Raw genomic sequence first — 26,213 nt, 5'->3', positions numbered from 1 at the left:
CATTTCCTCTCCCCACAACCCTGGGCAGCCACTATTCTACTTTCTATCTCTATAAATTTGACTACTCTAGGTACCTCATATAAGTGGAATCATATTGTATTCAACCTTTTATGATTGGCTTATTTCATTTGGCATGATGTCCCCAACATTCATTCATCTCGTAGCATGGCTCATTTGCTTTTAGTAACAATGACAACAAAAACACCCTCTCCACCCAAATGTAGAGGCAGGTCGCCAAGTGGGTGATTGAGAGATATCAGAATGTCACCTGCAGTGGCAGACACACACGTGCCTGTGTGGGGGATGCCGGTTGCCCTGCTGAGCACAGAGCTGTGGTCATCTCAGCTGCATATGAGCCCATTTGAGTAGCAACTGGCTTACGTCTGTCATACTACAGGCTTCTACCAAGGTCTAGTCTAACAACTGCCCCCTGTTGAGTTGGGCTGGCCCCTCTGTGTCATACCATCTTCTATGGACCGATAGTAGAAGGCTCTTTGCACATGCACATAATGGCCGTTTGACAGTCCTGATGACCTTAGCAAGGGCCACCTCAATGGCATGGCTGGCCCAGAAGCTAATACATCAGAAGAAAAAGGTTATGTAAACCTAAGTGCTTCTGAAAAGAATATGAGCTACACTAGCAGGGAGAAGGTGCAGAGCAGCAAAGGCTGCCCATCATTTTATTGTTGGTGAAAGCAGAGCTAAAACCACGCTCTGCCAAAATCTGTTAGTCTTCCAGGGGCTATAAACATTGCAGTTAGCTCAAAAACCATTTTTGAAATATTCCTATAAAAAAAAAAAAGCGGATCAGAGGAGAAGTAGAATTCTGACTGCTTCCTAGCCTTCTAGAGTCGCTGTCAACCCTCTGGTTACGGGCTAGGTGCAGGCCTTGCAAGCCTGAGGGAAGCATGTCATCAGTGCTGAACCTCTGGGCTCATAGATGTCCCATTTGCCTCCTGCCTCTATGTAGCTCTTCTCTGCCTCCAGTTCTCCCAGCATCGAGTTGTCGGTTAGAAGTACGGACCACCAAGGAAGATGCGTGAGAGGGGTTTGTACAGAAGCCAGTGGGAAATGTAACTGGTCTTAATGTTGTGGGTGCCATCTGAGCAGACGAGGAGAGGGCGGCCACCCCCCGCCCAGCACTCTCCCCATGGCTGCCCAGCCCCCAAGTTCTGCAAAAGCAGGGGTGGGGCGTAGGGGAAATAGGGGTGGAGTGGGGATTCCTGCTCAGCCCATTCAAGGGAGGGCAGTGCCTACTCTAACTCAGTGGTTCTCAAACTTGAGCATGCCTCAGAATCACCCGGAGCGCTGGTTTCCAACAGATCGCTGGGCCCTACCCCTGCAGTTTCCAACTCCGTAGGTCTCAGGTGGGCCTGGGAATTTACACTTCTAACAAGCTCCTGAGTGATGCTGATGTGGCTGGTGGGGTCCACACGGTGAGAAACACTATTCTAGATTCCCCCAAGTTGTTGACAGTGCCCGCCCCTGGCCGCCTCTCATGGGCCTGTGAACGCCGCCCTCTGGAAGCCTCCCCTTAGCTCTTACGATTGCTCTCTCCTCCGAACGCCTGACACCCCGTGTTTAGCCTAGTGCTGGGCCTCATGCTATGCCACTTGGGATGCACACACCCCCGGACTCCTTTACCAGATTTAAAGCAGATCAAGAGTGTGTTTTGTCATCTCCACATGCCTTACGGTGTCGAGCATATGGTAGTGGCTCATTTAACAAACACTTGTTGAATGCCATGGTTCCTTAAAAGGGGGGGAGGTGCCAGTGCTTATATTTCGTTCAATTTTGCCTCTCCCTCCATCCTTCCCAGCCTCTGTACAAGCTCTTTAGCATGTGTCTTACATTCTAATTTACCTAGTGTGCTATGGATGGCAACATAAAAAAATTTTTAAAAAATTGAAGGAAGAGGCCGGGCGCTGTGGCTCACGCCTGTAATCCTAGCTCTTGGGAGGCCGAGGCGGGCGGATTGCTCGAGGTCAGGAGTTCAAAACCAGCCTGAGCAAGAGCGAGACCCCGTCTCTACTATAAATAGAAAGAAATCAATTGGCCAACTGATACATATATAAAAAATTAGCCGGGCATGGTGGCACATGCCTGTAGTCCCAGCTACCAGGGAGGCTGAGGCAGAAGGATCGCTCGAGCCCAGGAGTTTGAGGTTGCTGTGAGCTAGGCTGACGCCACGGCACTCACTCTAGCCTGGGCAACAAAGCGAGACTCTGTCTCAAAAAAAAAAAAAAAAAAAAAAAATTGAAGGAAGGCTTACTGTTCCCTAGTACTCAATGCACTTCATTTTTTTTTTTTTTTTTTTTTTTTTTTGGCTAGGCAGTTATATTAGACAACTTAACCCATATATTGGTTTATGAACTTGTTTTATTCTGCCAAATTAGAGGTAGGAATGTTAACTTAAATAGGTTTGTGTCAGTGATCCTTTAGAGAAAAGGGTATTGCATGCTATCTGCACCCAAATCTTTGCCAGGATTTACCTGACCCGGTAGATGGATGGACAGACAGACGATTGAGCAAATGGACACACAGTCGTTGTTGGCAGCTCTCATTGGGAGCTGGGCATTGTCGCTCCAGCTGCAGCGTCTGGGCTCGAGCTCCGTCTCACCAGCCAGAAAGCTCGCTGCCAACTGTGGCTCTCAGAAGAGAATAATTTCTTTCTCTTTAAACAGGAACTCGCATCTTTTATGAAAAAGGAATACAGTGCATAAGCATAGTTTCTTTTAGGTATGTTCACTTAAAAGCATTTTGAGGGGCTACTGCATGCCAGCCACTGCTCTGGAACTTAGTAATGCCGGGACTCAGGTGTCCAGATCAGTGTTCAGGAACTATATCTAGGACAACCAGAATGACACCTGTAAGCAGCTTGTGTCCAGCCTGAGCACACATTAGGGATCTTACGGTGATTGTTCTCTTCCTCAGCTGTTAAATACTTGACCATTGGTAAGAATGTTCTTCCAGCTTCTAGAAAGTAAGTTAACATGGAATCTTTTTATTATTATTATTATTTTAGCGTATTATGGAGGTACAAGTGTTAAGGTTACGTATATTGTCCGTGCCCTCCCTCCCCCCTCGAGTCAGAGCTTCAAGCGTGTCCATCCCCTAAACGTTGCACATCTTACTTGTGTTTGTATATACCCATCCACTCCTCCCCCCTCCCACCTGCCCGACACCTGATAAATGTTACTCCTATATGTCCACTTAGGTGTTGATCCGTTAATACCAATTTGCTGGTGAGTACATGTGGTGCTTGTTTTTCCATTCTTGAAATACTTCACTTAGTAGAATGGGTTCCAGCTCTATGTATGAAAATACAAGAGGTGCTATATCACCATTGTTTCTTAAAGCTGAATAGAACTCCATGGTATACGTATACCACATTTTATTAATCCACTCATGAATTGATGGGCACTTGGGTTGTTTCCACAGCTTTCCAATTGTGAATTATGCTGCTATAAACATTCGCGTGCAGGTGAATTAATATGGAATCTTAACAGGCAAAAAAGACTTAAAAATTTAATACCAGGGTTGATTTAAAAATTCAGTGGTGATAGGAGATTCCCCTAGGCCATAAGTGCCTCCTTTGTCTTCAAGTCTATGCCTAGGGATGCCCCAGTTATCGTTTCACAGTGTGCAAAGACAGGGCTGCTCACCTTGTCTAGCTACCACGTAACTAATGTGGTTTTGGTGCAAAGAACATTCTGTCTACTCCTCCTTTTACACTTGAGAAAATGGAGGCTCAAAAGTATAGCCTCCTCATTTGTTCTGATATTCGAATGTAAACATATTTCAAACAATTGCCGGTACCTCAATCTTTTTGTTCTAGGTGTGCATAGACACCTTCACATGAATGTGATGTTATATGTTTAATAATGTGTATTATTGATTTGATAAGAATGGGTTCAGAGGCCTCCGTGAGAAGAGGCCCTGAGATTTGGGAGATGAGTATAAAAGATGGAAAAGAAAAATCCAAGGAAATGCTGGGGAGAAGCAGGCTTCCCTCAGCTGTAGTGATTGCTTGCAACAGGAGGCAGCAGGCCAGCCACTGAGGGGCAGAGCAAGTGTGTGCCCTCAAAAGAAAATAAATGTGAGCAGTGGAAGCAGGCTGGCTGGACCAGAAAAGGATTGCTAGCCTTTGCTCCAAGTTGGAGCGTTGTGCGTTTGCTGCAGCGCATGCTCTGCCAGTGGAGGGGCAGGGGATCAAGGGGCTGGTGTTGGGGACCTTGAGTGAGAGTTGGGGGTCTGGGATGAAAGGGAAGGAGGCGAGGCAGGGCAGGAGGGAGTGGGCAAAGTCAGTGGCCAGAAGGAAACACAAGAGATGATGGTTGCCTCAAGCTAAAATGCCAGTGCTTGCAACCTTGGGGGCGAGGTTATTCGGAAGATGAATATATGGGCAGCAGGTGGGGCTGTGATTGTGGGCGAATGAAGATGAATGAATGAAGGTCTCAAGGCCGAAGGTATTGGGGAGGGAGGACCCACATGGCCATCATAGGCTCAGGAAGACAGCAAGGGCTGGAATTGGGGAGGCTAATATGCTAAGAGCCAGTGTCCTCCCAGATGGGTGTCATTGTGTCTTGGGGGTTAATGATAGTGATAAGAAGTTTTCGACAGTGTTTGCAGTAGGCGGTAGGAGCCTCCAACAAGTAGGGGCCTTTTGAAGGCAGGTGGGAGACGTGACCTTGATGTTGCAAAGGCAGGACTGTGTCAAGCAGAGCAAACACCCTTCGCTTTGGCTGGTGGCTGTGAGATTATCAGGGTGGAAGCCAGCCATTCAGCAAGGAGGTTTCAGACACGGGGGACTTGATTACTGTGGCTCAGATATCCCTGTCTGTCGCCTGCACACGTGGAAGCATGTGTCAGGAGAGTAGCCTTAGAAGATGGGCATTTGGGTGGTGGGCGGGATGCCCAGTGTCTTCCCAGACCTGTGCCACTTGGAGACGAACTATTGCTTTAAATATTAAACACACCATGCACCTTTCCTATGGAGAGCTGGAGGCTGTGCTGAGAGGACTGGCGCCTAGGATGGGAGGTGCAGTGGAATTGCTTTTTTTTCCACTTGTAATTGCTGGAGCCCTGGATTTCAGAGCAATGCTGGGAGATAAGTGACTGATGAGCTCTGAGGCATTTTAGCTTGAGGCAAAGATTAAGTAAACATTTATATGCCAGACATCAAGTAAGTGCTTAGGGAAGGGCAGATGTCTCTCTTGAGACCAACTTACTGGCGTGGAAGTTAATTTTTCCTTTAGATTTACTGAGGCATCCTGGCTTAAGACCCCGGGGTTGCAATTTAACAGGAAATAAGCTTCCAGGTACTGATTACTCAGTGAGGTGTACAGCCTCCATGCCTACCAAAAGAAAGCATTGTAAAATACCTCTTTGCTCTTATTAGGCGTAAACCAGTCAATCAATTAATCAAAAAAGAAGAAGAGAAAGCTAGCTAGTGAGTACATGCAAGTGTTCCCTAAATCAGCAGGTAAACTGTGTCCTTGGATGCTTAGACCGTCATTTTGAGTTTGGATTACTCGGGTGTTCTAATTTTCTTTTCAAAGAGTCCTAGTGATACCTTGTGTGATTTTTGAATGTTTCCCTTCTTTTCTGCAAGTCAGGAGAAAGGCATGTCCTTGGAGAATTCAGGAGAGAGGTCTTGGCTAGGAATTACAGAGGTGGGTGTCATTGGCTCATACATGGTTGGTTACAAACATGGAGTGGATTTAATCACTCTGGGAGATTAGGGAGAAGAGGAGGAGGAGAGAAAGAGAGGCAAGTGCAGGAAAAATTGCTATTTACAGCATCGAAGAAGGATTGGGAGTCATCAGAGAGTAGGAGGAACGTGATGTTAAGGAAGCTGGAAGAAGGCAGCGTGGAGCAACTACTGATCAGTGGTTCTCACGCTTGGGTGTGCGTCAGAATCACCCTGGCCCTCCCTGAGTCCTGACTCTGTCACTGCATCTGGGCTAGTGGAAATGTGGACATCCTCAGATAGTATGTTGGGACCCCTCTTAGGGGTGGAGGAAGGCTTGTCAAAACACAGATTTATGCTGCTCCAAGTTTTTGATTCTGTTGGTCTGGGTTAAGGCGCAAGAATTTGCATTTCTCCTGAGCTCCCAGTGATGCAGCTGCTGGCAATCGGGGGACCACACTGGGACAACTGCTGCCATAAGGAGAGCCAGGGACACACTGGCTCTGGTCATTAGTTGGCCCTTGATAATCCGAGTCAAGCAATTTCTATGAAATAATTTGGGGCAGGAAGACAGATCTGGGGTGAGGTGAAGACAGAATGGGCAAGTGGCCAAGCAAGGGTGGATTTGTCTTGGGAAAAATTGGCTATGGAGAGAAGATGGAAATTGGGTGCTACATATGGATTCAGTGATGAGAAGAGATCTGTGAGAGAGAAGAAGAGAGATTCATTTCAGATATTTATCAAGCATCTACATTCGGCCAGGGCCCTCACCTAGGTAGTAGTTAACTATGGTAACCAGACCAGACATGGTGCCTGCCTTATTGCTGCTTATTTGGGCTTTGGGACCAGGTGTACCAGGATCGAGACCTTTTCTCTCTTCCTTTTTTTTTTTTTTTTTTTTTTTTTTTTGAGACAGAGTCTCACTCTGTTGCCTGGGCTAGAGTGCCATGGCATCAGCCTGGCTCACAGCAACCTCAAACTCCTGGGTTCAAGGGATCCTCCTGCCTCAGCCTCCCAGGTAGCTGGGACTATAGGCATGTGCCACCATGCCCAGCTAATTTTTTCTATTTTTAGTTGTTTGGCTAATTTCTTTCTATTTATAGTAGACACGAGGTCTTGCTCTTGCTCAATCTGGTCTCAAACTCCTGAGCTCAAGCAATCCTCCCACCTCGGCCTCCCAGAGTGCTAGGATTACAGGCATGAGCCACCGCGGCCGACCTCTCTTCTTAAATGCCCTGTGACCTTGGGCAAGGTGCTCAGCTCCCTAAGTCTGCTTCCTCCTCTGCGAAATGGCACACAGTGAGGCCCACCCGGCTTAGGTATGGTGTATTGAAACAAGCCACTCTGCACCTAGCTCATTGCCTGGCAGCTTGAGAGGCACTCACTGCATCTGTGACCTCGCTGGGAGAGGGGTTCTCACATAGTGGCAAGCAGGTCATACTCTGGAGCCCCACTAGAGTGGAAATGTGGACATCCTCAGACAGCACGTGGGGAGGCCACTGGGTAGGAGGTAGGAGCATGAACAGCCCCCCAAATGCAGCACCAGAGTCAGGACTCAGGGAAGGCTGAGAACTGAGGGAGGGCAGTTGACTCATGGAGCGTAGGAATCCCATAAGGCACAGGGGACAGCACCGTGTCATATTTTAGGGACGTCTGCATTATTTGCTGACCTCATTTCATTTGTATATATAATCTCCTCTCTTTCCACCCACACGTAGGATGAATTTTATTTGCTGCAGCAAGAACCAATCATAGTGATGGGATTTAGCCTCGGCCCAGACTGAGCCACATTGATTTTCCTGCCGCTGATGGCAGGAACCAGGCAGTGAAACACTAGGACGTTTCAACACCTCACACACGCATCCTCCTCGTGGGTTTCTATAATGCTTTCTCCATGTGCTATTGGTTCGAGTACTCTTCCTCCACGTGGCGCCCCACAAACTTTTCTCACAATTGCACGATGATGAGTTCTCCCTCCTCCAGGCACTGCCGAAGAGTTGGCCTCAGCATCTTGGAAACCCCCTTGCACCTCTTGGAGATGCCAAACTGTAGGTTTGCAGATGAGGTCTACAATATCATCATCCTTTGCCTTACAAGGTCACAGGGCTTGTCGTACCCTGGATGGGCTCTGGAGGGAGGCCTGTTTCCAGATAAACTTGCAGAGTCTGCACGAAGGACAGAAATTTGGAGGGGAATTGAGTGAGCAATGTCCCGTCACCTTCCAATGTTGTCTTCACCGTCTATAAATAGCCAAGCTTGTTTGTGCTCATCCGGACAAGGACACGAGACGCAAGGGGAGAGCTGCCAGGCAAACCACTCTGGTTCCTGCTGCTCGCACCCCTGGTCCCACTCAGGTGGTCCCACATTTACATGGGACGACTTTCACAGTCCGAAAGTGCCTATGGTTCCTAGGACATTGTTGGCCACCAGGTGGGTATGGAAGGACTCCACAGGTATCGGCAGGGCCTTTGGATCTGTATTCTAGGAAAGGGGAAGGAGGTTCCTCTTGCCCTCCATCTCATAGTGAGTGAAACTTGAGTTGCTGGTGATCCAGTTTTGTCCTTTCCTGATGGAAGGATGCAGCCCCCGTGGGCAGGAGCATCCACCCGGGGCAGAACGCTTCAGAAGAACTAGCTTCGCGTTCACATCCCTGATCTTCACAGGCGGGCGGAGCCCTCTTGTAGTTGTTGATTTGAGAGAAAATCTCTTGGCGCATAAAATATGTGCATATGGATGCTCATTTTTATTATCACCATCCCAAATGTGGTGGGAAAAGATTGGACTGGCTTGGCATCAGGAACCTTCCATCTGGTTCCAGCTCTGCCACCAATCAGCTGTGTGGCCTTGAGTATATCACTCCCGCCCTCAGAGCACAGGACCCTTGTCTGTAATAAAATGGGGGCTTGAGCTGGGTAATCTCTACCCAGCTTTAGCAGTCAGAGCTGAAGGCTGCGTTGTTACACGTGGGCAGGCAGGAGAGCAGGGAGGGCGCGCTCTCTGGCCTTGGCCTTGGCCTCGGCCTCAGCCTCACATCTGCAGGTGCATGACTGGGTGGGAGTTACAGAAGTGAGCAATGAGACATAGCAGTTTTATGTTAGAAAGGGGTGATAAGGTTGCAGATTGGAGAAAAAAAGAATACAGGGTAATTCAAGGGGTTTCTCCAGGATCTATGCATTTGATGTCTGTCATCATGAGTTGACAACTCCCGGGTAGGACGAAAAAAGTGGTGGAAAATAGAGGATGCACAGTGTGTGCCTTGGTGGTTTTCAGAGCGTGGGCAATGGGGCTTTTCTATTTCTTTTCTTTTCCCTTTCCTTTTATTCCCATCCCCCCCCCAATAAAAAATTTTAGGCAATTAAACCCAAACATGTGCATTATGATAGTATATCCTTTTGGGGGAAAAGTGCCAAAAAAGAGTCACCCTATATACTTGGAATCTTTTGTTCAGTAGGAATTGGTGGATTTGTTCTTTCTCCCTCCATCCCTACTTACCTGCAGGAGGTTGGTGGGCTCTTTGGGGTGGCTTTTTATTGCTGCTGTTAGTGCCACTGCTAATTTATTTATTTATTTGCTTGCATTGGCTTCCTGAGCACTTCATCACCTCGTCCATGCCACATGCCTTGGCTTAACTGTCCCAGCTCGGGCTAAATTGGGCCATGCCACTGGCTGAGTTCATGTTCTCAAGGGATGCACACGGTGCCTCTTCAGCAGTTCCGTCTGTGCACAAGCCTCACCTTCTGTCCTGGGTCTAAATGGGAAGAGCAGGTCCCTCTGGATGGCACAAGTGCATGACTTTTGTTTGTTACTAGTACTTTTAAACTCAAGGAGCAAAGGCAATTTACTGAGCTGACAGTGAGCCGGGGTGACACGGGCTTCCTGGCATCCTCGATGACTTCCAAGCTGGAAGACCAGGAAGCTGAGGAAAGCAGATTTGAGAAGGGGCCAAGAACTTGGGCTCTGAGTTGGACTTAATAGGCTCAAATCTAGACCCAGCTACTTTACTACTTTTCTGACCTTTTCTCTGCAAGTGACTTAATCTCATTAAGTCTCAGTTTCCTTATTTATATAATGAAAATAAAGTTGTCCCAGGCGGGGATCTCCAGGAATCAGATTCTGAGCCAGCATTTAGTATGAAGATATGTTTTAGCGTTAGATACCCGTGGAGGGGGGAGGGAAGCAGGTATGGGCAGAGGGAGAAGTTGTGATACTGGCTCAAAAAGCCTCAGCAAAATCCACTGGGAGCTTTGGAGCTAAAATGGCCTGAGTCTTCCCATGTTGGGCAGAAATGGCCAAGACTTTTATAATGTGGGGTGTGGGCCACCCTGGAAAAGGGAGTGCCTAGGCTGAGGAGCCTCTCTGCAGCTGAGAATGTCCCTGAAGGAGCCTGCAGCTGGAGGCTTCTTGTTGATGGCGTTCCCAGCAGCAGAGACAAGCCCTTCACTGAGGGGCAATGGGACACAGTAGATACCTGGATAGGTAGTTGTGAGGATTGACTACTTAATGCACGAAGGGCGCTTTTTCTAGTGCCTGGCATGTGGTAAGCATTCTGTAAACAGTAGCTGCTGCTGTTATTTCTATGAGATCTTAGGTTCTACTTAGACCTGCTGGGATCCTTGGGCTTGTCAGTCCCTTCTCTGTGATTTAGGTTCCTGGTCCAGTAAAGCGAGGCGACTCTTAGCTGCTGGTTGCCTATGCAAGCCAAGTGTTTTAAGCGCCCATAATGAAAACTGCTAAGGAAAATATAGGAAAATAGCATTATTTTGATTTAAAAATCAGAAATAAGGGAAACCTTGTTCTGATGTCTTTGGCTATATGGTGATCCTGCCTGCCTTCCAGTATGTTCTCCTTGTAGTTAACAGCGGTGGGCATAGAAACTCACCAGACAAAAACACTTGCAGTAGATTATAAGTTACAAAAGGATGGGCTTTTTGCTTTTTCTTCGAGTTCAATGACATCCTTTTTGCCAAAATGGTACCCACGTGTTGGGCAGACCGAGGAGAACGGGGACCACTGGGAGCTGCATCCTCATTGGGCGTCAGCTGCTCCAGACATGTGCTTCACAGAATTGCAGAAACTCTGGTATTTTTCAGAACCGATATTCATTAGAATTGTTGTAAGAGTCTATAAATACAGTGAAAGGCATTTACAAATAGACATTATAAAATGCTTACACACCCACAGTCTGAACACTGTCAAAACACCAGCTGCAGCTTCCCTACTTGGAAGGATCAAAACCTTTTTTAAACTACACCTACTGTGTTTTCAAAATAGGCTCAGTTCTGGCCCCGTGTAAAAGATCATTCCAACTTAAGCCCGTGTCTGGCTCTTGGCGTGAGGGATGAGGGCTCAGTCAGAGAGATGGGAGGGATCCCAATCTCCTTCCTGTCAGAATGTGGCTGGTGCTTCAGAGTCTGGGGAGAAGTCACTCGGGGATGACTAGTTCCTATTTCTCCAGGGTGGTCCCTCATGGTTCAGAGCATCAGACCATCTGTACAGCACCTGCAGGCAAATCCCAGAGATGTGAAACACTCCCCTGAGTCAGAACTGCTCCCTGGTGAGAGTTCACCCCAGGTCACACTAAATGCCACTTGAGGGGGGGCCATCTTGGCCAACTTGGAGCATAATAGTTTTTTCCTTTTATCCAGTGCCATTAGAACAGTGCTTCCAACATTGGGGCTAGAGCCTCTAGTAGCTACAAGCAATTTGCACCTTTGGTTTTCATTTGTATGATATTCTTTATAATGTTGACAGTTGTAAAGACAAAAATGCCCTTGTAGCAATAGTTTTCCATTGTTAGCCATGGTCATGGAATGTTTTTAGTTTCTTGGGATTTTTTAAACAGGGATGTTGTGTTAATATTAGTCTTCTCGGGCTACCATAACAAAACACCACAGACCAGGTGGCTTAAACAACAGAAATTTATTTCCCCACAGTTATGGAGGCTAAAAGTCCAAGATCAAGTATCAGCAAGTTGGTTTCTTTTGGGGTCTCTCTCCTTTGTGTGCAGATGCCACGTTCTCACTGTGTCTTCATGTGGTCCTTCCTCTGTGCATGCAAACTCCTGGTGTCTCTGTCCAGATTTCTTCTGAGAACACCAGATTGGATTAAGGCCCACCCTAATGGCCTCATTTTAACTTAATCACCTCTAAAAGGCCTCTTCAAATACAGTTACATTTTGAGGTACTAGGGGTTAGGGCTTCTACATATGAATTTGGGGGGGACACAATTCAGCCAATAACAGATATATACTTGGGGATCTGCAAGAAATTATTTTTTGTTTAAAAAGTGTTGACATATTACTCAAGTGTGAGAAATGCCTTGAAGATGGAGGTACTATGGTCTGAACGTTTATGTCCCCCCTCACCCCCGCCCAAATTACCACCAAGGTGATAGACTAGAAGATAAACCCTGTGAAAGGTGATTAGGTCATGGGGGCAAACCCCTCACAAATGGGATTAGTGTCCTTATAAAAGAGACCCCACACCCTTCCACCATGTGAGGACACAGTGAGAAGGCACCATCTGTGAACCAGGAAGCAGGTACTCACCAGACACAGAATCTGCTGGCACTTTGACCTTGGACTTCCCAACCTCCAGAACTGTGAGGAAAAAAGTCTGTTATTTATAAGCCACCCAGTCTATGGGATTTTGTTATAGCAGCCAGAATGGACTAAGGCAGGAGGTTAGAAATGGAATCAAGAATATAACTTATCCACAGGTTATTTCCTAAGGTGTATGAGACCCAGACAAATCACGATGTTTGCTTATTCATTGAGTTAAACAAAAATTTTTTTGACATACCTACATGTATAAAACCTTGTATTAGGAGGAAAGAAACGACAAAATCCTATTCTGAAGAATAAGTGGAGAAGGTCACTAGATACATATATAAATATGACATGCTTGGATAATGGTTGGGGTAGAAAGGTGTGTTGCATGACATGAGAGGAAGAGAGGTGGATCTCTGAGCACTAAAGGGTGAGTTACATTTGCTCAAGTAGAATGGGAAGGGAGGGCATTCCAAACACTAACAGAGACACGAAGATTTAGAGGCAAAGGAGATGATGAAATATCCCAGAATTTGCCCACAACTCACAGGACCACCCCTATCCCCCAACCCCACCTCAGGGTGCAACATTTCTCTAATGTTGAAAGCATAGAATGAGAGCTCTGGAAGGCCCCTTAGAGGTGACCCTGTTCAAGCACCCAACTTCCAGAGAGGTTAAGCAGCCTGGCTGAGGTCACACAGGTGGTGAACAGCAGGGTTAGGTATAGCACACCTGGCCTAGACTTCTAAATCTACAATTCAGTAACTCCACACACACCCTGAGTGGTTCCCAGGTAAGATGACCTCATGGGGCACCTATGGTCGGTGTGATTCTTTTATTTATTTATTTATGAATAAATGAATGAATGAGTGAATGAATGAATGATGGTGTGATTCTTAAAGGAGAGTTTGTAGGGCAGGGACCAGGCAGTCTCACCTTTTACTTTGATGATATTGTTAAAGAGACCGGAGGGAGAACATGAGCTGCCTGAATTGTATGAGCCTCCAGTCACTATAAAAATAACCTTTAAAAGGAAGGGAAAATTCACCTGTAGTCTTATCCTAGAGACAACTACTGTTAACATTTTGAGACTATTTCTTGCTCATCTTTTTCCTGTGTATGATTTGGTTTGTTTTCCACCAATTTTACATAGGTGTGATTGCTCTGAACATCATACAACTTTGTCTTGGGGGGTAAAACCGTATTTATTGTACAAATACCTAATGCATTCCCATTTCAGAAAATTTGGCAAATGTTCACGAATTCTACAGATGTTTTTTGAGCCCTTTCCATGTACCAGGCGCTGAGTTGGGTGGTAGAAATCACCTATCAGACTACCCAGGAATAACCACTGTAAATATTCTTCTAGTCTTAACAAAAAAAAATTCCCCTTCCTAATATGTCAGGAGGGCACATGGGTGTATGTGCATTGCTGTGTGTGTCATTTTTAACCTGAGTTTGTCCCTTACCATTGTAACATAGGCATTCATTCTTGTTAGTATAAGCCATTTATAAAGATCAGGTTTTTTTATTTTATTTTTTTTATTTCAGCATATTCTGGGGTTACAAATGTTAGGGTTACATATATTGCCCATGCCCCCCTGCCCCCTTGAGTCAGAGCTTCAAGCGTGACCATCCCCTAGACGTTGCACATCTTACTCATTGTGGTTGTATATACCCATCCCCTCCTCCCCCCTCCCACCTGTCCGACACCTGATAAATGTTATTCCTATATGTCCACTTAGGTGTTGATCAGTTAATACCAACTTGCTGGTGAGTACATGTGGTGCTTGTTTTTCCATTCTTGGGATACTTCACTTAGTAGAATGTGTTCCAGCTCTATCCAGGAAAATACAAGAGGTGCTAGATCACCATTGTTTCTTAAAGCTGAATAGTACTCCATGGTATACATATACCACATTTTATTAATCCACTCGTGAATTGATGGGCACTTGGGTTGTTTCCACAGCTTTGCAATTGTGAATTGTGCTGCTATAAACATTCCAGTGCAGGTGTCTTCTTTGTAGAGTGTCATTTGATCGTTTTAATAGCTATGTAAAAGTCCATCAAATATCATAGTTTATTCAACTGTTCTCCTATTTATGAAAGATTCCAGTTCTTTTCAGTTTTTCTTCATTACAAATAACACTGATAATAAACACATTGATGCACAAAACCCGTTTGGGTATTTCAGACTATTTCTTTAACATAGACTAACAGAACTAATTCAAAGCATAGGAGCATTTTAAATGCTATTGATATATATTCTATTCTTAAGAATTACTTACTTTTACCCTGCACCAACCATTCCACAAAGGATTTGAGATAACTTTAAAAAATATACATTATTTTAAGTGAGATAAGCCAGGCACAGAGAGACAAATACCATATGATCTCATATGTGGAATCTAAAATAGTTGAACTCATAGGAGTGGAGAGTAAAATGGCGGTTACAAGGGGCTGGGTGGATGGCAAGGGGAGATATTGGTCAAAGAGTACAAAGTTTCAGCTAGACAAAGGGAGTAAGTTCCCAGTCTATTGCACAGCATGGTGACTATAATTAATAATGTGTATTTCAAACCAGCTAAAAGAGCGGATTTTCTATTACAAAGAAATAAATGTTTGAGCCAATGGATATGCTAATTAGCCTGATTTGATCATTCCACCATGTATACATCTATCAAAACATTACATTGTGTCTTATGAATATATGTAATTATTTGTCAATTAAAAACAATAATTTATACCCCAAAGAAAAACAAACAAAAATACAATGAAAGAATAGTTGAGAGTGACAATAAAAGGAAAGTAAGGGTAGAAAACTAATAAAGCCCCAGATGAAATGAGCACAGTAATGCACAATAGAGTCCTCTGTGGTCCCTCAAGGTGGGCTCACATTTGACTTGGAAGCTTCCAGCTGTCACATCACAGAGGGAAATAGCAGCTCCAAGATTGACAGTTACCAAAATATATAAATAAGCCACATGTTCAGAAGCAGCTGAGTTGTTCTGAGATGCACGTGATTAACTCATGAGCAAAACTCCTCCCCCCCACCCACAGTGCCTCCGACTTTCTCCCTGGCTGCCCACCAGGGTGTTGTCTCAAGCCATCTTCCACCCTTGACCAGAAAAAAAAAAAAAAAGTCTAGCGCACTTCACCAGATTCACTGCCTGCCTGGGTGGCCTCTGTCCTAGGCAGGACACATGTTCTTATAAGTTTTAGTCTTTGGTGTATTCCAAAAAGGACAGGACTGTCTGGCTGTGAGTATAACTTGAGTTCAGCTGTTAGTTTGTAGGATGACAGTGCCAGATGTTTCAGGCTCCCTGGATACCAAATAATGATATTTAAGGGCCCTCAAGAACTACTTCTTTGTATCTGGGGAAAGGAAGACTTTTAAAAATGAAATTGCTTTTCTACTAATAATTCTGCATTTTTTTTGAGAGAGAGAGAAAGAGAGAGTCTCACTCTCTTGCCCACGCTAGAGTGCCGTGGTGTCAGCCTAGCTCACAGCAGCCTCAAACTCCTGGGCTCAAGCGATCCTCCTGTCTCAGCTTCCGAGTAGCTGGGACTACAGGCATGCGCCACCATGCCCGGCTAATTTTTTCTCTATATATTTTTAGTTGGCCAATTAACTTGTTTCTATTTTTAGTGGAGATGGGGTCTGGCTCTTGCTCAGGCTGGTTTCGAACTCCTGACCTTGAGCAATCCTCCCGCCTCAGCCTCCCAGAGTGCTAGGATTACAGGCGTGAGCCATGGGGCCCGGCCTCTGCATTTCTGAAAACATTTTATTCAGAAGATTACCTTCAAATGAGTGGATGCTGGGGCTCCCGACAATAAAATGTTTTTGAGATAAATGTCTTGTATCCTGCCATTCCTGTTGGCTTGGGCTATGTCTAAGGCAATGGCCCTGTGGGTGGTAGGGAGAGAGTCTGCTATGGAAACCTGGCCTGGGGGATCCCACAGCCTTAGGAAGTTGGGGTGAGGCTGGAAATAAAGGCTCTTCTTTGAAGTGCAGGCTGCTTTCCGTTTCCAAATACAGGAATTCATACTCTACCTGAGCTTCTGTTTCAACCCGGCTCTCAAAGGCCCAGCAAGTCTCATAATGCATACTCACAGGCCAGGCTGGGAGCTGTATTTTCTTGTAGTGGAGGCCAAGCTGTTGGACCTGGCCTCGTTCCTGGGATTCTCACTTCTGTTTAGGCTCTGGTTGAGGGTGCTTGTGGTTAAGAGGCAGTGTTGTCTGCTTGGGAACTGGGCGGGGCAGGGGGAGGGACTCACCTCTTTCCATTGATCCTTCTCCACCGTGACAAGGATACCCCCACCACTACCCCTTCTTGAGTGAGAAACCCAGGAGTCCACCCTGTCAGCTGCCTCGTTTGGAGTTCACCCACACCACCCTCCCTCACCTCCCCGTTTATAGGTCTCCTGCTGCAATTGTCCCTCTATCCCCGTTACCTCCAAGACAAACCGAACCCTGCAGCACCCAGCCTAGCAGTCTGGCCTTGGTCAACCTTCCAGCCTTTCTCACCTTGCTTCTCTCTGGGGACTTCAGGCTTTGGCCCTGGGAACCTGGCCCACTGGCGCTCTAACCCACACTTGGTTCTCTGCTCAAGCACGCCTCTTACGGACTGGTCCTCTCTCCCTTTTCCTCCAAGGCCCAACTGTAACGCCACCTCCTCTGCATGTCCCTCACCCTCCGTCATGCAGATCCCCTGCCTAAGCCTGTCCTTTTCTTCCCATGGGACTCTGGAACACTTGCATCTTCCATACTATAGTCTGTGCCATGCAGACCTGCGGTTGTCTGTCTGTCTGTCTCTCCCATTTAGACCATGAGCCCTTCCAGAGCAGGTAATGCCTCTTAATCCCCCTCAGTGCAATAGGTATAGACAAGTGTTTGTTACTGCTGCCTGTATACTTCAACTTCCAGCCATTGGTGACCTTCAGGAGCGTTGAGATGGACTATTTCTGTTGCTTTGCTGGGAGCAACTGCTGGGAGCAGCTTCATCCTCTCATTTTATGGGCAAGCACTTGGATAATCTTGTTTACAGCTCACCCCCAAAAAGGGGCCCAAAGGACTGCCTTTTGGGGGAAGTTGGAGGAACCTTCTGCTCATGCACAAGGAGTCTGTGTTTCTCTTGTCTTGAAGGCCTGTTCTTGTCCCAAAGAGGTGATTGTAGCCCAGATACAGAGGGAAGTCACTCATGTCCTGATGGGCATGGGGCACCCACCCAGGAGCCATCTAATTTTACAAGCCTATGCCCCGGCGCCAGCTTTCAGGCTGCCAGATCTCAACTCGACACCTTGTGCCTGTCAACAGCCTGCCTGATGCCTCAGCCCAGGCCAGCAAACTCTCTTCTCAAGGTTAAAAGTAGCTGACCTTTGACAAGCAGCATTGGCTACATTCCTCGTTCCTTAAAAGGAAAGCTCCCAGTTATCGTTTGCCGGTGCTTATTTGGCCATAGGACAGGGGCAGGCCCCACGTCGCACCCTGTGTACCCAGCAGGAGGCTTCGTGGCTGGAGGTGCATTGGCGAGTGGTTATTATTAAAATAGCCATCTTTGACAATGTGTGCTGGAGAGGGGCACATCCAGTCTGTCAGCTGGTTTACACTCCGGCCCATGTGGCTGGACGGCTTGTTGGCTCTCTGGCTCCCTCACAGGCGACAGTGCCACCCACCCCACACGCAGCATAATCCTTAATGTGTGTGCAGCAAGAAAGGTGACAGAATGACAAGGACAAGCACCAATTGTTAAATGTCTGGACTTGTGTTTTTAATATAGGGGTGACGGTCCAAAGATTGACTTGGCGGGCAGTTCGCTATCCAGCATCCTGGACAAGGATCTCTCGGACCGCAGCAATGACATCGGTGAGTAAAGACAGCGTTCTCGCTTCTCTTTGCAGAGTTAGAAAAGAACTGCAGAGCCCGGCTTGCCCCTTCAGGCAGTGTGATGAGAAGTAACCATTGCAATGCAAGGCTGACAGCCCTGGCTTGGCTTTCAGGTGTGGAAGTTTTGTAAAGAAGGGAAGCGATGCCGCTTTCATGTTAAATCAGAACGCCAGAAATCTATACCCTCCCTGGCCTTAGGGGAAATTCTTTGCAAGGTCTAAGGAAAAGCTGAGCAAGCCTTTTTTTTAATAAAAGTAGGTATTAGTCTTTATGTTCATATTTTTCAGTGATTTGTGTATTTGGTATAAAAAGGTGAACAGGTGCAAATGAAGACTGGCAAGGGTTCATTGTAGATGCAGCACTAAGTGTTTGGACTTTGAGTTTAAAATGAGGTTTGATGTGCTAATTGCCACTTAGTTTAGAATGAGAGTGAGTTTTCCCAAGGCCAGGATACCAGCATGTGATAAACCGGAAGAGGCTAAAATGTCTCTGGGGAAAGCAAAGTCCGAGGTCTTTTTGGAGGTGCGCGTTGGTGACTGTGAGGCCATGTGTGTGCTGATTGAGGCCACTGGTGGTCTGACCTGGGTGACAGCCCTTTAGGAAGTCCAGACTCAGGGACTAATATTTTTTTTTTTAGCTTTACATCTTTTATCTATACCTATGGAAGTCCTAAGTTAGCATTCTCTATCATATTCTACATCATGTAGAGGCCTGTTTTGGAATTTACCTTGTTTTAGTGAAACTTTTTATTTTGAGATCATTGTAGATTCACATGCAGTTGTAAGAAATAATATGGAGAGATCCATGTACCCTTTACCCAGTTTTCCCCCAGTGGCAATGTCTTACAGAACTCTGGTATAATATCACCACCAGAATATTAACATTGAGACAATCCCCCAGTCTTATTCAGGTTTCCCCAGTTTTACTTGTACTTGTGTGTGTGTGTGTGTGTGTGTTCTATGCAGTTTTATCACACGTGTAGGTTTGTGTGTCCACCACTAAGGTCAAGATACAGAACATTTCCATCACCACTGGGATCCCTCGTGTTGCTGTTTTGTAACCACACCCACCTCCCTCCTGCCCACCCTCTTTCCTAACCTCTGGCAACCACTGTCAGGGATCAGTTTGACATGCAAGATAGATTTCCAGTGGCATCTACATTGGCCACTCAACTTTAGAAACACATGTGCGACAGTTGGCAGGCTTTATGGGAACCCTCAGGCTCCCAACATGAGCATACTCCTCGGTTCGGGTGCTGTTTCCTTCTGAACCTGCTAATAAAGTTGTGTCTTTGCAACTGCAAACCTGCAGGCTCTGGTCTGGTCTTCCGAAGGCTGAGGGTGGGATGTGCGATTGTGATTGTAAATATCAAAAGCATTTGCCCTGTTTCCAGAAGCTGGTTTCCATCCTCAGTCAGCCTTTGAGAAGCCCAGTCAGGAAGTATAACCTGACAGCTTGAGCTGGTGCAGTAATAGCAGAAGCCTCGGCCTGCTGTAGCTTTCGATCTGCGTGAAGGGCAGGGAGGGGCAAAGCGTTGATCAGCTGTGAATGAAAAGTCATCATCAGAATGAGCCTGATTGAGTTCTGGTTCTGCCACTGCGGTTTGATACCTGGGCCCTATTTTGAGCCAGGGTGACTGGTTGGCGAGGTGTTGGTGAAGGTCATGCAGGCCTCACACAGGAAAGGAGGTGTTCTCCCTCCTCCAGAATACATAGGGCCATCTGTCTTGCTTGTTAAGAGCATTGACCTTTGGCCCTTGCTTTCTTTGGGTCTGGAGATGTCCCAGGTGGCTATTGCCAAAATATGAATCACTTGTTTTTCAGCCCAACAAGCTAGTTTGGAAATGTTGAGGGTGTTGATGGGGACAGGTTAGTTTACAGAAGCTTTTCATACTGTGGAAACTAAGCACTAGTTCTATGTATTTTGGGAGCCCAGAAAGATGATGCTGAGGTTTGGTTCTCTCTCACTTTGCCATGAAGACATTAATCCCAGAAGACTGTAACTTCTCAAGTGTGCATTATTTGCATTGTAAGAAATGACGATTGGCAGCCATGTAATCAACCAATAAATACGTGAGTACCGTACTACTCAAAGGTAAGGCTGCATAGACACCAAGGCCCCCCACACAGGCCCTGCCTTCCAGGGGCTTTGGATCTGCGTGGGCTTCTAAGAAGGCAAATGAAAAGTGAGATGACACTGAAGGTCTGTATACATGACAACTGAGTGGTGGGAAGTAATGCTGATCAGAGGAGAGGGTGTTCCCTCAGGCCCAGGGTATTGGGACAGGTTCCATGAAGGGGGATGGATTTATCTATACCTTAAAGTTGGATTTGCTTTGCAGGCTGGAGGTGAGCAGGGAAATCACATGGGGAGTGGCGACCAGCCTGGCTCCAGTGGAGGGTTTGTGCTGCATAGGAAGGGGGTTACCCTGGAAATATAGTAGGGACCGGATTGAGTTTGAGGGGGATGGATTTATAATTTATTCTGTAAGCAGTGGGAACTGTTGATGATTGACAGCAAAGTGGCATGATCAGGTCTAAAAATTCAGATAATAACTGACAGAGCTTTGTGAAACCAATCAGATAAAGGAAAGATGAGTGTCAAGGAGTCAGGTTATTTGATAGTCAGGGTGAGAGGTAGAGAGAGCCAGAATTAAGCTGCTCACAAAAGGACTGGGTAAGAAGGGATGGATGGCGGAAGCAGCAACATGGGAGAATTACTGCCAGGCCTTGGTAACAGGTTGGATTTGGGAGTGAGGAGGAGAGAATGATTTGTTAGTCATGAGATTTTAGGGTCAGGTTACTGGGGAACAAATGACATGGGTGGAAATGAGCATGTCGGGAGGAGGAGCTGGTTTGAGGGGAAACATTGTGAATTTAGTTAAGCATGTTGGCTTTGAGATTTGACCGGATGTGCCGTGTAGGTGTTGGATGGAGGTGGGAGGTGGAGGGCCGAGCTTCGAGAGACTGGCAGGGGTGGAGGATGATAGGGGTTAGGGGCCTCCTGGAGGTGGGAGAGGAGAAGGCAGGATCGGCCTCCGCACACCTGGGTTTGAGTGCTGAATCTGCTGCTTGCTGGCTGGGTGGCCCTCTATAGCTTAAAGAGACTCTCTGAACTTCAGCTTTCCTTATCTATAAAGAATACTAAGATTTCTATCAACTTCTTCACCTTGTCTTCCAGAATCATATTAAATCGCTCGGTGGGCTGTAAAAATATAGAAGTGCTTATTATTCAATGTCAGTGTTGCTGTTTGCTTAGAAATGATAGTTGGGTCAGGAAGATAAAGTTCTTACCACAAGAAAAAGCAAAGAAGAACCTAGAGCTAAGACCAAACCCCCCACAAAGCCCACATTTAAGAGAAAAGCAGGATTTGCAACATCACAGAGGCCAAGGTAGGAGAGGATTTTAAGCACAATGTCTTTAGGCAGAAATGTTCTTTGTAGGTATGTTGGTCAAGGAGAAAAGGACATCATGGGGGTATGGAGGTGGCTTTCCTCAGGGGCTGCTTTTGTAGCGTTTGTTCATTGCTTTGAATCAAATGAGGAAATTCTTTGTACCAGAATGTTTTCATAGTGATTCAGATAATTGAAGCTGTCCAAATGTGGGCTGCAGTGAATAGCATAATACAACCCTGAAAGCCATTAGAAACCATCAGTGTTAGCTATAAATAAATCTGTGTTTTCTCTTAATAAAGCTATAATTTAAAATTATTATAATATTAAATTAGAGAACATGGCTTTTTCAGATCTCGTGTGGGCAGCTACCAGCATCTGTCAGCCAACGATAATTTAGAATGAAATCAATTGGTCCAAAACTAAGTTGTTGATGTCAGTTTGAGATATTGTTTGTATCAAACTATGCAGCCATATTTCAAGTAACATAATAGAAAACATGAATGAACTCCAACACAAGACTTATGCATGAATAGAAATGAAAATTAAATTGTCCAGTTTTCTCTTGCTGATGGAAGGATCTCTGTTCTGACTGAATGGGAGATTATTGGTGGTGAAGTCAAGTGCCATAACATTTACTTTGATCATGCCATATATTGGACTTCCCACTGTATGGCAGGATTTATTGTTAAGCTTCAATACCACTGAGATTTTCAGTTCCTTTCCTACTAAAGCATAGCAACAGGCCTCCAGAGGAGAAGCAGCCTGTGAACTAAACAGCCTGGTTTCAACTAATTGACTTCGAGAAAGGCTTTCTTGTTCCTCTTCTGTTGCTTAGCATCTTTGTTTGAACTATTTTTTTTTTCCATTCTATCCAAATCTCAAACTTTTCCCACTTCCATCTCTTTGTATGGACACTACCTCTTCCCTCTTTACTTAAGGAAGGTGAAGATTTCTCCTCTGTATTTTCAGCTTGACCCACAAAGCACACCTCATACTGTAGTCAATTTGGGGGTCAAGTGTTGCTCATTTTAAAGTCAACAGACTTGGAAGGTAGAATGGATTTAGCAGATATGCAGGCTAACTTCAGCTGGTCCTCAGATCTCTCATAGATGCCTATAGGGAGCCTAGTTCAGTTGGACCAGGAAATGTAAAAGTACTTCCCTGTACCCTAGGAATGCTATTAAGAGGCAATTGATTTGGGGTGCTGAAAAGGTTCTCAAACTGGATCATGGTGATGGTTGCACAACCCTATAAATTTCCTAAAAATTATTACGTTGTACAGTAAAATGGGTGAATTTTATGGTCTATAAATTATGCCTCAGTCAAGCTGTTAAAAAGAAAAAAGGAGCTAATTGAAATTTTCTAAACACTCACATTGAGGTCCCAGTGGTAAAAAAGATATGTATATCACTAATCTACAAGATATGCATATCACTAATCTACATTTTATAAAATAGTTATGATTATTTAGAATAATAACCACTGTGTTGGTATTTATGAGTTGGCTGTAAACCAACTCATAAATAGGAATTATGTTTTAGGTGTGTTAAGAAAGCTCTCTAAAGGCTTGCAGAGGAATCATTTGGTAATGTAAATAAATCCCCTTAGGGTGTTAAATATGTGTATCGTTTTACATAGTTTTCTTAAATTGAGACCCACCTAGACATTGATTTTAGCTGATTACCTGATTACAGCTGCTGGGTGATAGAATAATCCCAAAGTGTTTGAAAGGCTTAGGAGTATCTTCTAAGCATATTTGGGGGTAGAACATGGCTTTATAATCTTTGATTCCTCTGTGAGGTAAGATGTGCAGATAGCTGCTTCTGAGGGCTGTAGCTACGTGTATGTATCCTAGTGTTAGAATCATTCCTCCAATACAATGGAGGACAGATAATCCCCTTCATCTCTCCTCTCCTGTGGTCCCGAGTTTCTAGGGTTGACATGATAGCAGTGGGGGAAGGGAAGAAGGAACTGATATTCACTAGCTACCTACTAGATGTTTTGTCTATTTTTTTCTCATCATCAACAGCCTTGTGAGGGAGGTATGATGACTCATGTTTTTACAGAGAAGGAACAGGGAATAAAGCAAGCCAGGTAACTTGGGCAAGGTTATTGGCATAAGAAGCAGGGTAGGACTTGAACCCAGGTCTCCCTGACTCATAAGCCTGAACTTTGAATACATGCGGTGGGTTGATATCAGTGGTTCTCAACTGCTCGCTCCGGGGGACATTTGGATGCTTGGAGACATTTTTGGTTGTCACACCATGGGTGTGGCGGTAGGGATGCTACTGGTATCTAGTGTGTAGAGGCCAGGGATGCTGCTAAACATCCTACACTGCACAAGAAGCCCCCACAAACAACAAAGAATGACCCAGCCCCAGATGGCAATAGCACCGAGGTCAAGAGAGCCCAATCTGTGTCAAGAATGCAATGGTAAGTTGGGAGCAGCTGAGCGGAGGACAGGCGTCTTCCTCAAGTGCAGCCTTGTGCTCCCTGGAGTAGCCTGTCTCATTTCCTGAGAATCTCTATAAAACCCAGTTTGAAAATAATTTCAGAGCTTCTGGAAACCAGACTTCATATGCAAAAAAGAAAATCTATCTGAAGTAATCAATTTAAACATCAACCAAGGACATAGCCATGACCTTTAAGAGAGAGATCTTCCTCAGGCTTAACAAGTCAAATGATACCATTCCAGTCTGATTTCACATAGAAGGAGTGTTGTATTTGGGATTAGATATTCACCAAAGATCTAAAACCCAATGTTTAAATGTGTATTAAATAAAAGGATAACAAACATGAAATGTGATCAATACTAAATTCTTAATCTGAACTCTGGATAGTAAGGCTATACAGGGTATATGTATATATTTAAAGCAATTTAATGACCATTAACACAAAATTTTTGTTACCCTATTTTGCAATTTCTACTCTTTACTATCCGAAATCATTTCTAGGGAGTTCTTGGACAGATTTTAAGGAAAGACTCAGATGCCCTGGCTTTAGGCTGTTGGTTTTTCTGTCCTCTTTTTTAAATAGGTATTTTAAACTTCCCCTTTTGGAACTAGAGAGCCAGTTATTGGTCCTTGCAGCATGTCAGGTTGTTGAGCAATTTCTCAGGTTCAACAGGACAAGATATACTGTGTCCTGCCTGTTGTAAAAAAAAAAAAAAAAAAAAAACCATGAGTGACATTTGGAATGTTCCAGATAGACTACTGGCCGAGCATGTGTGTGAACAACGTACCTCCCAGCTCTCTCAGGGTTAGTTCCTCAGTCATGAGAACTTTCATTCAAGAGCCATGGCCGGCTCCTACAGAAATTGTCTCCGTACCAGCAACCTTTAGACATGGCCTTTGGGTTCAGGGACATGGTTGATGTTACCATGCCAAGGAACAGAAGATGCAGTTACTATTGTTCCTCAGTCAAGTTTGCATGTGATAGGTGAGGCACGCGTGTGTGGATGTATACAGCTCTGGCTCCTATTCAGGGACACAAGTCATGATCAAACTTAAATTTATATCAGGAGTAGCTGAGATGCACTATGCATTTCTCAAGTGTGACAATAAAAAGCAAAAGAGATTGTGCTGAGAGTCAAATGCTTTACATGAAGGAAGGGAACCGGGTTGCACTTCTGATTGATTGGTCATTAACCCAGGCAGTCCTGTGAGAGTGTTTGGTTCCCTCCGTGTACTTACAGAGGCTCAGTTAATTCAGAACAGCTTCTGTGGCTGGCCCTCTCCCTGCATCACCCTTGAGCCCTGCCCTGGTTCCCTCTGGGCTCACGGCATAGGCGTGCTGCTGAATACACAGGGCCAACCTGGCAACCAGAGCTCGTTTTGAAAGTCATCTTCCAGTCTTGCAGGAGATGGGCCCATGTTGAGACCTCATCCTTCTTGTCCCCTTGAAGGTCCTGATCCTGGATGTCAACTGAGTGTCTCCACTTACAGATCTTCACAGTTAGGGGTGTTGGTCTTCACCGGAACTGAGGGGCTCACAGGGCAGTCCATCACAGTGGCTGGGTTTGTGCTTAGTTTTGAGGAGTTGCATGGACATCTTTTACCCCACCACTTCCGATGAATGTTAACGCAATAAACATTGAAAGTGTCAGTAGGAAAAGCCTTGTGATTACTGTAGAAGCACAATCGTAGTGGGGAGATGATGACAAATGTTGCATAACCTCATTGGAGTGCTGCATTTGGTGGTGTGAATTATTCCAAAACACAAATATCATGCAGATAGTGTTTGGCATGAACAGTTCCATCCTGCCCAAGTGTCCTAACCCGTCAGCCTGCAATGAGAATAACTGAGGGGGCAGAGGGACATTTAGGGGTGTAGGGTACATTAATCAGTTCAGATGGCTCTTGGCTTGAAGAGGGTCACAGTACCTGGTAGCTGTGTGGACTTGCAGCCAATCCCAGAAGCTCACCTGTGTGCAGAAATAGTGTGTCCTTCCCTAGTATTTTGGTCACCTGTCTGTGGACAAGGCCCTCCCATTCTTCATCCAGCCCAATGGCTTGAGTACTCGAGCTCCTTTCTGAGACAGACCAGTTTTAGCCTTGAGAATACAAATCTGGAGGTACACCCATTGTATCCAAAGTAGTCTGCACACAGCAAAGAGAGGTACGTAGTAACCTTTGCTACACCCACAGTGTACTCAACAGAAATCTCTGAGCTGCAAATGAATGTGGAGCAAGA

The 26,213-nt window shown here is 45.5% G+C and overlaps 1 protein-coding gene across 4 annotated transcripts in view; it reads left to right on the top strand.

Moving 5' to 3' along the window:
• Positions 1 to 26,213, top strand: part of SH3KBP1 (SH3 domain containing kinase binding protein 1) — a 311,729-nt gene that overhangs the window by 261,448 nt on the left and 24,068 nt on the right. For all 4 annotated transcript variants that reach the window (XM_012784660.3, XM_012784664.3, XM_012784665.3 and 1 more), the window contains one exon: positions 18,020 to 18,105. In XM_012784660.3, the coding sequence (XP_012640114.1) occupies positions 18,020 to 18,105 (86 nt within the window). The remainder of the gene's footprint in view (positions 1 to 18,019; positions 18,106 to 26,213) is intronic.

Source organism: Microcebus murinus, chromosome X (genome assembly GCF_040939455.1).
Source record: "Microcebus murinus isolate Inina chromosome X, M.murinus_Inina_mat1.0, whole genome shotgun sequence".
NCBI classification, from domain to species: domain Eukaryota; kingdom Metazoa; phylum Chordata; class Mammalia; order Primates; family Cheirogaleidae; genus Microcebus; species Microcebus murinus.
This window is presented reverse-complemented; position numbering and strand designations above follow the sequence as displayed.